This window comes from Eucyclogobius newberryi, unplaced genomic scaffold (genome assembly GCF_026437365.1).
Source record: "Eucyclogobius newberryi isolate DKJ021-1_F unplaced genomic scaffold, fEucNew1.0.hap1 SCAF_1, whole genome shotgun sequence".
Lineage (NCBI taxonomy): Eukaryota > Metazoa > Chordata > Actinopteri > Gobiiformes > Gobiidae > Eucyclogobius > Eucyclogobius newberryi.
Genome location: NW_027315723.1, coordinates 22,769,027 through 22,782,514, shown reverse-complemented (window position 1 = coordinate 22,782,514; position 13,488 = coordinate 22,769,027). Strand labels below are relative to the sequence as shown.

At 43.1% G+C, this 13,488-nt stretch overlaps 1 protein-coding gene across 1 annotated transcript in view; it reads right to left on the bottom strand.

Moving 5' to 3' along the window:
* The window catches only part of mdn1 (midasin AAA ATPase 1), a 52,851-nt gene that overhangs the window by 12,050 nt on the left and 27,313 nt on the right, over positions 1-13,488 (bottom strand). The window contains exons 54-82 of the mRNA XM_072440308.1: positions 13,287-13,447; positions 13,019-13,145; positions 12,587-12,800; positions 12,258-12,495; positions 11,960-12,083; positions 10,598-10,762; positions 10,321-10,535; positions 9,778-10,162; positions 9,318-9,430; positions 8,555-9,218; positions 7,854-8,009; positions 7,212-7,485; positions 6,901-7,139; positions 6,723-6,818; positions 6,542-6,636; positions 5,307-5,431; positions 4,812-4,967; positions 3,333-3,442; positions 3,180-3,253; positions 2,936-3,104; positions 2,662-2,800; positions 2,440-2,586; positions 1,875-2,001; positions 1,508-1,613; positions 1,315-1,430; positions 841-1,227; positions 464-690; positions 263-382; positions 5-195 (exon numbers count right to left, since the gene is read on the bottom strand). Coding sequence (XP_072296409.1) covers positions 5-195; positions 263-382; positions 464-690; positions 841-1,227; positions 1,315-1,430; positions 1,508-1,613; positions 1,875-2,001; positions 2,440-2,586; positions 2,662-2,800; positions 2,936-3,104; positions 3,180-3,253; positions 3,333-3,442; positions 4,812-4,967; positions 5,307-5,431; positions 6,542-6,636; positions 6,723-6,818; positions 6,901-7,139; positions 7,212-7,485; positions 7,854-8,009; positions 8,555-9,218; positions 9,318-9,430; positions 9,778-10,162; positions 10,321-10,535; positions 10,598-10,762; positions 11,960-12,083; positions 12,258-12,495; positions 12,587-12,800; positions 13,019-13,145; positions 13,287-13,447 — 5,460 coding nt within the window. The remainder of the gene's footprint in view (positions 1-4; positions 196-262; positions 383-463; positions 691-840; positions 1,228-1,314; positions 1,431-1,507; positions 1,614-1,874; positions 2,002-2,439; positions 2,587-2,661; positions 2,801-2,935; positions 3,105-3,179; positions 3,254-3,332; positions 3,443-4,811; positions 4,968-5,306; positions 5,432-6,541; positions 6,637-6,722; positions 6,819-6,900; positions 7,140-7,211; positions 7,486-7,853; positions 8,010-8,554; positions 9,219-9,317; positions 9,431-9,777; positions 10,163-10,320; positions 10,536-10,597; positions 10,763-11,959; positions 12,084-12,257; positions 12,496-12,586; positions 12,801-13,018; positions 13,146-13,286; positions 13,448-13,488) is intronic.

Genomic DNA, 13,488 nt, shown 5'->3' with positions numbered 1-13,488 from the left:
GTACCTGAATCTGCGCAGAATGGCAAGTGTCTCTGTAGCTCCTCAGACAGAGGAAGAGCCTCTCCAGACCTGAATTCACTTCCCCCACACGCAGTGCCTCCACCTTGGCCTCCAACTCCTCCTGCAGCAAAGGACTGAGGTGACCTGGTTTTAACAGCTCCTCCACCTCTTCTCCCACCTCTTCTTCTGCAGGCTCTGTAGAATAATATTTCTTGTTCAAATCTGTACAAAAGCCTTCCACAATTTTGATTATTGATGATACCTCTCTCTGTGCCCTGCTGGGTTTCTTTTCTCTTCACAAGTGTCTGAACAGCACACAGCACAATGTTGATGTGTGTTTCTAAGTCGGCAGAGAACTCAGAGCAGAACACGGACTCCACCACTGCAGAACATGGACAATTCCAGTATGTACTTGTGTACAATTTAAAAGAGCAGTTCATTTACATCTAGAGTGTATACGTACCTGTGTTCTCTGCTCCCAGGGTTAGAAGCTGGGTTTTCCATGTGGTGAAGTCTGTCATAGCTGCCTGCACCTCCTCTCTGAGCATCCGCAGGCTCTGGATGAAGAACGGTTGACTCTTGTCTATGCCTGGGGTCTTTGAGGGCAGAAAGAGCTGCTCTACATGGGAAAGTTCACTCATCACAGAGTTTAGAGACTCAAAAGCAGAACAACATGAGTCGAGGTGTGTCCTGTGGAGATAAAGGTCATCGTTCAGTCCGTGGATTGTTATTACATTTTTCTTCAAACATAAAATAAATAAATAAGTGACTCTCAAAATCAGTGGACGAGTACATGATGTTCTTTGGGAACTGGGGTTGATTTAAACCGTGTGCTCTCACCATGTGTGCAGCACCCCTTCAGAGGCCTGCTGGGCTACATCGTTAAGCTCAGATTTGAGCTTCTCTGTTTGGTTCCAAAGGTGAGTTACACGTTGATTATGCTGGCCCCATTCGGCAGATCCCCGGTTCCTCAGGCACCTTGCAGGCTGCCTCTGCTCTATCAGAGGGGAGGGACAACTCAGACCTCCTTCCGGCCTCTGGGACTCTTCTGGACAGGACTGCAGCAGCCATGAGAGCTGCTGAAGAGACACAGAGCATTGCACACTCAGGGCTTGGGCTCTGCTCACCCAGCCCTGCAGAGAGGCCTGTGGGGGCAGAGGGCAACCTGGATCCACATCGGAGTTTAGGACATGGGCCTTCAGATTCTTGAGACTGGTCTTCAAACGCCTGGTCAAAGAAGAGAACGTGCTTGTTAATACTTACATTATTCATACTTTGTGCAGAATAATGTGAGAACACTAAGGGAGAGCTGACCTAAGGTGAAGCCAGTTCTCTGTGAGTTTGGCAAGTCGCTGTCTCTGTTGTAGCAGCAGGCGGAACAGGTGAGAGGAGAAACCCTTACAGCGCTCCAGGTTCCCCAAGCCCAGCTCCTGTAATGCCACAACATCTGTAGAAACACACTGTCCACTTGGTGGCGCCAGAGAGCCGTCAAACTGAAGGGACTGACCTTGGCTGCCTGTTGGAGAGCAGTCTGCAGAGCGGTTCTTCTGGCCCAGGACCGATAGAAGTACTTCTGGCTGGCCTCCCAGGATGACAACAATAAAGGAAATAATCTGAAGGGAAGAAAAAAAACATTCAGATTTCTAGATTTTTCTGTTTTTATTATACATTTTATTTACCAAAGGCTGTAATAACAAACAACATAACATGTAGGAGTTCAACGCAAATAGCAGTTAATATGAGTTCATTACACTGCTTTAACAGATCAGATAGTAGATGTGACAAAAGGTGCAAGAGAGCATGAGAGCATAACTACAGTTACAGTTCATTTACAAAGGAACTCTGTAGATCCAAGTTGAAACCAGACTTTTTACCTGCGCTCAGATTCCTCCTGGTTCTCAACAGCAGACAGAGCAGTGGACATCTCCAGAGGAGGCACACAGAGAACCTGCTCAGGCTGCATTGTCCGGCTCCAGGTCAGACCTCTGCGATAAGACAGTCCTACAGAGAGTTCACAAATGATTCAGATTCAGTACCAAAAACTGGGTCCACAGTTAGGGATTGTGACTATATATCGGTGCTAATAATGTTTTTTGTGATATCGGGGGTGTTTTTTACAATGATTTTGGTCTTTGCTGATACCCTAATCTTTATTCACCGTTGTGTGCATCAGATTTTTTTTTTTTTTTTTTAAAGAAGCTAGAGTTAAAATGGAAATAGAAGAGCAAATAAGCTAAAACTGTGCTATGTGTTTACATAACCATGCTACAAATTATTCTATACCTCAGATCAATATTTTTTTTTATTTACAAAGGTGAAAATTTATAATTTATCACTAATGTGTGGGCCTTGCTAAAGATTTGTAAAATATGGATATTATATATCAGCCACTACAAGACAAATATTGGTATCGGTCTGTGGAAACCCTGCAGAACTCACCTATTTCCGACAGCATCTTGAACAGGTCAGACAGCGCTCTCTGCTTCTGCTGCAGGATGTGCTTGACTTCTGACTTTTGACGGTCTTTGTCGGCAGTGGTGTTAACGGTAAGGGCCTGGAGTTCGTGCATATTACGGATAATCTCACCTTCGCAAGCACAGAAAAGTTAGACCTATTAAAACCCATCTTATTGTTTGGATTCAGTGTCTTAACTGTGTTTACCTGTGAACTGGTCCAGATCCTCTGCTAGCTCTGGGGCAGGGTTTCTTTTCAGTAACTCGCCACACATTTTCTTCATCTTTCTGCTTAGAACTGGCAGACGTTGTTGGAGAGAGGAGGCACTCTGTACTTCCTCTGAGCTCTAAAATAATATATAATGTATAACAATTGTTACAGAGTGGTGCATGTGAAGTGGCAAAAAGGCATGACAAAAAACATTTCACATACACAACAACAGTTTAGTAATTAGCATTTTAACAAATATCCCAGTAACTACCTGGATGTCAGAGGCTTTCTGTGGGCTGCTCCTTCTCAGCTCCTGATGAAGCCTCTGGATGGGGGTCTCCTCTGGATTAGTGTCCACATCTCTCCCCTGCTCCACAAGAGATGGGATACTAGGGCCACTCAAGGCCTCTTCTAATTTCCTCATAAATCTGAAGAGAGTCCTGTGGATGACATGCATATTTGTGTGTGCTGCTCATGGAGGCTTCAAACCCAATAACAATAGGATTAGAATTTACCTATGTGTTTTATCCACCGACTGTTTGATGGACCAAAAACTGACGTCATTCCACTTTGAGATTTTGACAAAGTCCTGATGATGACAATTCATATGAATGTGAAAAGACCTTTGACATGGTGGGAAAATGTCACATGAAGTGCATTATTTGTACCTTCAGTTCCTTTTCAATGGGTTGCCGGAGGTTGCTGATGCTGGTCTGAACGGTTTCAGAGAACTGTACGTAGTAACAAGACAAGTTCCAGAGTAAACTGCACAAATCCTCTGGAACAAACAAAACACAAAAACTCAAACTCTTGTGATAATATACATCTCATACAGTTATCAATAGCATTCTTGGTGTCATTGTAGTCATGATTATTGCCCGATTAAGATGATTAGCTTTAGGTCAGAGGTGAGATCCATCAGATGATCGAAGTGATGTGGTAATGATCCAGTCTGCACTCAGTGACACTGTCTGTGTCTCCATGAGACTGTGGGAGGAGGTCAAAAGGTCAGAGCAGTGCCAACAGCCAGCCAACCAGGTCACCGGATCAATGTGATGGTCAACAATGTGATGAATACATTCACTACTTTACACTACAATCATTGGGAACAAGAGTGTCTAAGGCCCTTAACACACTGCACGCCACAGTGTTTACTGTGCCTAAGCTCGCAAAACCACAGCTGCACGTCAGATGGCCAACACCGGTCGCTCCAGCTGAATGTGTGCGCTGGAGCAGGAAGTCTACTCGCGGTACTGGCTCAGTGTTTCTCTATGGAAAGGCCAATCAAACGTTTAGACACTTGTAACAGGTCCACAGTGAAAATAACCACATGAATAAGCTTCAACAACAACAAGCTTTCAATCCAGTAGTGGTGCGAGTCTGGGCACTACTGCCGCACTCTAAACGGCCGCTGGAGTGGGACAAGTGTGTGGTGAAACCGAACGACCTTCAACCGATGTCTAATGGGGCCATTTGGATCAAATTATAATTATTATGCCAAATAAATTTGTAGGAGCTTTTAACCATATTCTATTTTTTTCATCTTCTCATTTAACCACTCGAAGTTGTATTTAAAGTGATTCATGCATATTTGAGACAAGACGCCATTGCGCCCCATGTTCACCGCTCCCCACGTCGGAATCAGAATCATGTCACACCTTCCGCTCCTTACTTCCTTCAGCAATTGTATTTCTTAAAACAGTGACACATGTAGGATTCGGCAGCATTGCACAGCCATTTTCAACATGACAGACTTATTATGGACATATTAAATTGCAACACTGATCTAAAACTACAACATAATGATTTGATCTACTGTATATAGAAATCAAAAGCACAATCTTCTTTAATATCAACAAGGCTTTTTTCTTGCCCTCAGCATCACCCCCACATTTAGCCTCAGGAGCGCAGTGTAACACAAGTGAAGTGAGCTTGTGAGCATCCAAAGAGCTCCGTTTGTGTCTCCATGTTTGGTGGTCAGCTGATGGCTCATTGCAGCATTTTGGGTGAAAGATGAACGGTGCATTTGAACAGGACCAAGTAAATACAACTAAATCTAGTGCGCACTGAAATTATTTATTATAATTAGAAGTAGTTAGTATAATCAACTGAGTTCTGTTTGAAAGTATTATTGGATGAAGACTGACCTTGTCCTTGCTGCTCTGGGACGACCAAAAGGTGGCAGTGGAAGCTCTGTAGCATAGTCAGCCGTGTGTGAAACTCTCCCAAAGTGGATCCCTCCATGAATGCCTGGAGCGTGGACCCCACAGAGGACAGTGTCAGCTGCTCCGGGCCTTCCTCACCTAGTAACAGAAATGTACACACAAATGTACATATAGAAAAGTCTGGAGTAATCAGATAATCCAATCTTTAGATCTGATTATTAGCGTGGTATGCATAAAAGAAATCTGATAATCCAAATATCTGGTGACAAGTGCCAGTTAATTGATAGATTAATCAGCGTAACAGGGGTAATTGGAAGTCAAAGTAGAATACATTTTAAAAGTAACACTTTTATCTTAAGCTTTTTTATCACGCGTTTGACATTTTTTGCATTGAAAAGACATGTAAACGGCTAGATTTATCCGTCAGAGTTTTGATGTACTTATAAATATCCAGCCTGCTACTGGACAATTCATTACCTTGATGGAGTTCCTCCCTCTGCTCTTGTAGATATCTTTCAATCAGCTGATAGATAGAGAACCAGTGTCTGGTGGACTTCTCAGTGTGGCGTTTTACGGCATTATCCAAACTGCTTGACCAGCAACTGCACCAAAGCCCAAATCGGACACAGTCAGGGCAGACACATGCAAACTGTAATTGTAAGTACTCTTGGAGAATGTTCCATCAAGAGCATAGTCTTAACAAGGACACCTCCAGTTCTATCATTGTTGGCATTTTTATGATTAGCTCCATCTACGATGAGTGTCATCCAACTGTTACAAAGTCATTATCAGTTTCCTGGGTCAACTTGTCTCACAGAATCAGTCGTATGCTAATCACTTCTCATTATACAATGCCTGTCCACAATGAAAAGTCTCTACTTGGATTAAACTAAGCAAATACATCAGGTACAAGCCTCCTCCTGGATAACAGCTGAGAGGGATGATCTTTGAGCTGCAACACGGTAATTAAACCTGACTGAGTGGCTTCTCATTTCTGAAACAACCATGTGGAAAGACAAAACCCGTGGTCATGTAAACCACGTGTCGGTATGTTTGAGAAGGGTCAAATCATTGGCATCGAGAAGAGAAAACATCTAAGGAGAAGCAGAAAGAAGCAGATCTAAACCCCAGTGAGTGTTTGGGACGAGCTGGAGAAGGCTTTGTGCAGCGGTCACTCTCTCACATCAAGGCAAGATCAATTATGTGAAAAATAGTGCGACACTGGATGGAAATAGATAATTGAAACTATGCCACATTGAATGTGTGCTGCAATCAAAGCTAAAGGCGGTCCTACGAAATACTAGAACGTGATCCTTTTTGTCAGTGGAAACCTTCTTTTGTGGACAGGCAGTGCATCTTGGCCATCTTAGCTAATATTTAAACCTCCTCATGTGGAAGCATAGTCCGGCTTGAATAGCAAATACTAGGGCAATATGTTTCTGGGTCCATGGACTGAATCAAAATAACTTCTCCTGCTCAGAAATCCAGAGCTTCATGCTTCCCTATATACAGATCAATATAAAAAATACACATAACGCATAGTTACATAATTATTGATGGCAAAAAAATGACAAACTAGTTAACATTCATTACATGTTAATAGATTCTACATGGATGGTAGATGGGTTAGGGTTAGGTTGTTATTTTAAGGGAAGGTATCGGACTTCCTTCAGAATAGTTTCCTTTTAACACGTCACATACTACCATCCTACCTGAGTTCAAGTTTGCGCCACTGGATGATGAGCTGAGTTACAGACTCGAGATCTTTTCTCAGAGAAACAGAGCGGCTGGCATTGTTTTCCCAGTCCTGAAAAAGAATCATACGGGGTCACTACCAACATGCCAGAACAAGTGTGGCATCACTCATTTTTAGGAACGATTGAAAGAGCAGACCTGGGCTTTACTGAGGAGGAGCTCCAGGCCATTCAGAAACTTGGCCAGAGGACTTGCCAGACTGAAGGCCAAAATCCGCTCGATCACCACTGTGAGCTGAACACATCACAAACAACACACACATTACACACTTGTACCTTCTTGGACATGTTAAGTAAAGTTATCATCAGTTCCACACCTGGACCAGAGCTGGGTGATCGGGCCAGTCCTCCAGCCTCTGCTTCACAGCCAGGCTGAGCTGTTGCAACACAGGCAGACAGAGCCGCGCCTCACTCATGTTTGGCTGCTGGTAGAAGTCATAAGGCCCCTCTGAGCACAGCACCAGTGCACCTGGGCCGCTGACACCCTGCACTGTGTTTTGCAGAAGAGCAGACAGAAGCAACTCACTGCCAGACAGCTGCTGGTCTAGTTCTGAGTCTGGGAAAAGCCATGAAAATATGTCAGTAGAAGACCAAATAACACCTAACAACTATGACTGTATGCACTGACCTATAAGATGGTAGAGGTGGACTATCACTGGAGCAGCCATCTGATAGGAAGAGACTAGGGCATGTATGTGCTCTCTGATCTGATTGGCTGGAGGCTTGCTGCAATACCACAAAGACCGAGCATATCCTAGACAGAGCCGCTGGTGTACTTGGATCACCATGTTCAGGGCTCTCTGGGACAGAATGCTGTTTTCATTTGACTCATCCTTGTCTGGCTCTGATGTGGAAGCTTCAGGGCCTTCCAAACTTGGCTGGACCACAATGTCTGCAAAGTCCTGTATGCCAGACATGAACAAGTGGACTTCAATAAATATAGTAGTTATTTTACGTTTGACGTGATCTACTAGGCGTATTTATTTATTTTGTTTGCTTAAACAAGAGTTTTTGTTTTGTTTATAAGAGTTCTTCTATTAAGAGTGTTTTTTCAAACTTCCTATAAGTTATCTGTTCTTCCCTCTGTATCTACTGCGTTGCAACACTGAAATTTTCCCATGTGTGGACAATAAAGGATTATCTTATCTTATCTTAAAGGGGAACCTAACATGGGCCTGTAACTTTTAAAACCAATTTCAACTTGACGTACATAATGCCGGTTGTTCGTTTCAGCAAACATAGTATAGACTACAGAGCATGGTATGAATACCTGCTGGAAGTTCGGGAAGTGCTTCTTGAATTGCTGTTCGTCCTGTTCATCTTCGGTCAGTTCAGAGCCGTGCTGTCTGCTGCGGTACAGACTAGACTCCTGCTGCTCTCTCTCTCTGCATCTCCGCTCCTGCTCGTCCCACTCGTTCACCAAAGCCTGCAGAGTCCAGCTTCAGTCAGTGCATTTAACAGCCAATCAAATGGTTGTGCAGATAGCTAATGGCAGAGGTCACTAATAAACTTTCATCGAGGTCCAGTTTGAGAACATTTCCACAAGCCGAGGTCCACAAGATTCACGGTGTTTCTACCAATTTACCACATGCTACTTTTATATCATAATCATTTTTAGACTATAACATACGTAAAGAGTATTATAATAGGCCTAGTTATTTTTCATAATTTATAATTAATTATATCTTATATAAAATAGTGTAATGATAGTTTTAAAATAAAGTGAAATGTTTTATTGCTTTTTAAAAAGTTGATTTAGGTAGAATATAGGCCTAAAGCCAACATGAGAAGTGGAGCAGAATTCTGCTTTTGTTCTATTCAGAACATCACACACTGGACTCCTCTGCACTACATTGGCTGCTTGCAGTTACATTCAAAAACCTTTACGCTCGTTCTCCGTGAATGAGGGGTTTATGTTTAAGTTTCAATATACAATTTAAAAAATGTAAAAATAAATAAACGATTATTGACCTGACAGATGTGTCTGAAGAGGCTGCTGGCCTCCGTGCTCAGCTCTCCGGTGGTCAGGGTGTGGCATTGCACATACAATAAGGCAGTCAGAAGCAGTTCTGACGTCTGAGGAGCCACACACAAATCTTCCTGATGAGGATGGAGCTTCAGTAACGACTGCACGACATCCATACATGGTGTAGAGCACAGGAAGTTGGCCCGTGTTAAATGGGTGGGGAGGTCAGGGGTCAGCAATGGGAAGGCGAGCAGGCAGGACAAGAACTGAGACAGTCCTGGAATGGAGGTAAGGGAGGATGCCACCTGAGAGGAAACCAGCCTCATGCCGTAGCGCAGCTGTAGGATCCCAGTGTGCACAGGACCAACCACATCCGGGAACAAAGGAAAGTTCTCCAGCAGCCTGACACAGAAGCGCTGCTGAGAGTTTTGCCACACATCCTCCTCCTTTAGCAGGCTCTGCACTGAGGCCCGGGTGCCAGGACTTTGTAGCGCCCCTTGCAGGTTTGAGAGAAGCTTCTGGACTGTGGAGAACTGGCCGATGCTATTGAGGTAGTGTTGGAGCTCCTGGAAAAGACGGCCATACTGAGCTTCACCTGGGCGGTAGGCTTGTTTCCTAGAAAGCTCTGCGATATGTTCTTTCAGCTGCTGCATGCGGGCCCAGAGGTATCTGGACAGAACACAGACAGATTAGAGACTAAATAAAAGGTGGATTATTTATTGAGCATCACAGATTAAGCACACCAGTCTGGATTTTGTTTCTTCTGACCTGATACGGGGATGCTGAAACCCATCCGTTATGCCGTTTTCCTCAAGCTCAACTCCAGTCGTAAGGTGAGAGAAAACGCTTCGACCCCTCCACTCTTCTAGCACCTGCATTAACTTTAAAAGACAGGGTTTTAGGCTCATGCATATATTTATATATATATATATATATATATATATATATATATATATATATATATATATATATATATATATATATATATATATATATATATATATATATATATATATATATATATATATATATATATATATATATATATATATATATATATATATATATATATATATATATATATATATTTATATATATATATATATATATATATTTATATATATATATATTTATATATATATATATATATATATATATATATATATATATATATATATATATATATATATAAAAAAAGTATATAGATGGAAAACATTACGACGCTAACCTCCTGTTGTGCGTACTTCAGCTTGTAGGCTCGCTTCACTGCAGGGTCAAAAATGGTCTGTGGGGTCCAAACTGTAATCTGAAGCAGACCCATTTGAACCCAAAAGACTCCTGAGCGGACACGGTCGGGCCCAAGGACCTTGCTTTGAACGTATTGCTGCATACAAGCACCACATGCATCTAGCAAACCATCTGGAAGCAATTTTGGAGGAACAAAGTCCCTGAAAAGGGTGTGAATCTCCTGTGCTGGGATTCGAGGGTCTGGGGCTTCTATCAGACTTTCACAGCTCTCCATGAATCCCTCTTGCAGGCCAAGGGGCAGCAGATTTGCCATACTTTGGAGCTGTCGCCGTAATACTGCCCCCTGTAAGCTTAGGTCTGTCCACCTGTCAACACAGGACACTGGCAATCAAACTTTTACAGTTTTGTGCCCCTCACATTTTATCTTGCCATATTTACTGGAAATACATTTTAAAAAGAAAAACAAGAAATACAGTGTGCAACCGACTGTTGTGCAACACACAGGAGGGAATAAATGCCATACCTGAAATCAGCCAGGATGGGAAAGACAACGTTGTTCAAAACCACAGATGACACATCCTGAAGCTGCTGGACTCTCTCCTTCCACTCCCCGAGTCGTAGAGGCGATGAGGTCATGAGGCTTAAGCCAGATGGATCCCACCGGATCCCAGTGCTACTGCCGCTCAATACTCCCAGCATGCAACGGGACCACACAGCTTTACTTAACAATGCAGGACCCTGAAATATTCAATAGATATTTAATGATCTAACCTTTACCTGTGACAAACCAAACTAGTTACCATTGCATGGGTTCTTTGTGACGGTTTGTGTGGCAGGGGACCCTCAGTGCTCAGGCTTTCCAAGGTAAACCAGCGATCGGGATCAGAAGTGATACTGCTTGACCACAGAACGTCAAGAGCCTCGGACAATAGCTCACACCACACCTGCTGCAGTGCCTCTGCAGGCTGGGCATATAACATACACAATGTACAGCAGATTTATAATATATACATTTTACTGGATCTACCGTTTTGCATCCTCTTCCTTAGATTGTATTTGGGATAAGTGTTGTCAAGTGAAGAATTCTAGAGTTGTTTCTAATTCTAAGTCGTTATTCATATTTGGATAAGGTATTAATGTTTAAAACCTTGCCTGGCCAGCCAAAAATACAAAATTGTGCAGTATGTTCACGATTTTATCTCCCCAACAACAGACAGGCATGATTGACACAGGCATGATTGACAGGTTGATTAGCCTATCAGGGGCACTTACGGTCCGTCTGTGTCAAAACAAATGCGGCTGCAGGGCTTACAAGGTAAAGGATTCTGTTAATCGGAGGTGAGAGATGTTCAGTTTTGTTCGAAATGATAGATGATCAATGAGCTCCTCTACAGAGAATGTCAAGAGCGCTACAACCAAACTCAATGTGTCATCGCCCCAAAATTGACCACTCTTGTTCCAGTCTACAGCAGGTCAAGGAACCGTTTAGGTGCGAGTGGGGGCTGAGGGATATTTAGGGTTAACTAGTAATTTAGCAATAGTGCATAATCTGCTAATAAAAATGTCTGCCATTCATATAGCCACACTTTTGGCAAACATAGATAAGGGAACCTATTTACAATGCGCATTTGATTTTGATTGACATAAGAAACTGTGTTGTTCACCTGTTACTTGCTCAAAAATAAACAAACGGAAGCTCCAGTAGATTTTACTTTCATTTCAATGCAGCAGACAAAAACAAACGCACAAACCAAAGTGTGCCAGTCAGCAGTGAAGGGACTATAGTTTGTCTTTTACTGATCTAATATGAGTGAGTACACGTTCAAACATATGTCTACTATTTTCCTCGGCTGTTCCTACTGCGTTCAGTTAACCGCTTCTACCAAGTCTAGCACACGCCAATCTGCCCATTGCCCGAATGAAGCTGGCGACAGGTCTGGCACTGTCGGCAGCATGTGTCTGATCTAGAGAGAGCCATCGGTCCTGGAAGGACAAAGATCTGTCTCGCAAGATAAATTAATGCTTGTGCTATCAGCTTGTATTGTATTGTATATTGCCCAGAAAGCAAATGACAATATATTATGAACGATACGATATAACCCAGCCTTAAAATGTATCGAGAGTTAGCCCAATGATGAGTGTGGGGTGTGTGTTAGACTGACCTGATCCGACCTGAATATAAACCACAGTGGCTTGAAGTGGCTAGCATTCAGAGCAGTAGAGCGAAGACAGAAGTCCAGGTGTGAGGATATTTCTGCACGCAGAGCCTCCTCGGTGTCTGGGTCTCTATCAAGGAGAAAATGTCAGCTTTTTAAAAGACAGTTCAATACCAATATAATATTATGTAGGATAACTGTAAAAGACATTTGGCAAAAACACACATCAAGACCTTGACCCCAAAAGGAAAATTAACTTGACAAATGTTGAATACATGGTCTGTGTGTGACTATGGGAGCATACCTGGGTGCCAGGGCCATGTGCAGCAGAGCAGTGCTGAGCCGGACTTGGTTGAGGATGGCGAGATACTCTGTAAGGGGCCACAGCTGGGCCCTGTGGCAGAGCTGCTGCAGCTGGTCTCTCCTCAGGGGCCCAACATCAGCCTGGTCCTCTGCCAACAGAGCCTTGGCCTCAAGAAGCCCACAGGAGATCATGTGACGCTGCTGCTCCTCAACTATTTGCTCCAGCTTTTCTAACACTCCTGGAAAGCACAAAGTATGGATTTAGAAACAGTCAAAACAAAATAAGCAATTGAATGTCTCCCAAATCCCCAGAATGTGGGAGGAATTTACCAGACTGTTGTGGATCAAGCTGATTTTTGGCCATCAAAACAAGGCCCCAAGCTTCAAGAAGACCCTTTTTTAGATCTAGCCCCAGACCTGCTTCATGAAGACGCAGCAGTTCAGTTTTCCAGCTCTGAGAGGCTCCGCCAAGACAGAGGTCACTGACATCCAGAACTTTGGAGAGAGATCTGAGCTGAGAGGCACACTCTGCTACCCGCTCCAGCTGCAGATCCGAAAACACAGGTCAGGTCAAATCTTTGGTCATTCCTCCTACATTACATTGATTACATTCGACCACATGAAGCAAATTGTTAAATTGTGGCTTAATGTTCTAATTTGAAAAACAGTATGAATAGTTCAAACAGTAAAAGTTCATTATCATGACTATACAATGTCATGTTGACGTTTTGGTCATGAAGCAGAACGATTTTGTTGACTTACCTTAAACGGCAGCGCTTTCCCCAGACCCTTATGGATGCTTTTGAGGACAGTGGCCACGGACACTGAGGAGGATAAAAGGCTCTGAATGGCAGCTGACACTGACTGGAGCTCAGCACTATTACCAGTTCTAGTGACAAAACAGAAAAGTCAGTATGTTGTGTCTTAACACTAAGCTGCATTTGAGCGTTCAAGAAAAATAAATGTAAAATACAGGATACTCTCAACACCAAAATATTGAAGAATTTTGAATAGCAGAGTAATTACTTACTCATAAGTAGCCTCTTCAGTGAGCAGCCGGGGAAGCCGAAGAAGAACATGTTTGTGAACCCACTGCCAGTGCAGTGCCAGCACAGCCACGCCGTGGCAATCTGGAGACACCAAACCAGACGCATCCCAGAAACGGTCTGCCCACTGCAGCAACTGAAGAACCTACAACATGGGAAGCTATTAGTTTACTACTTATATTACTA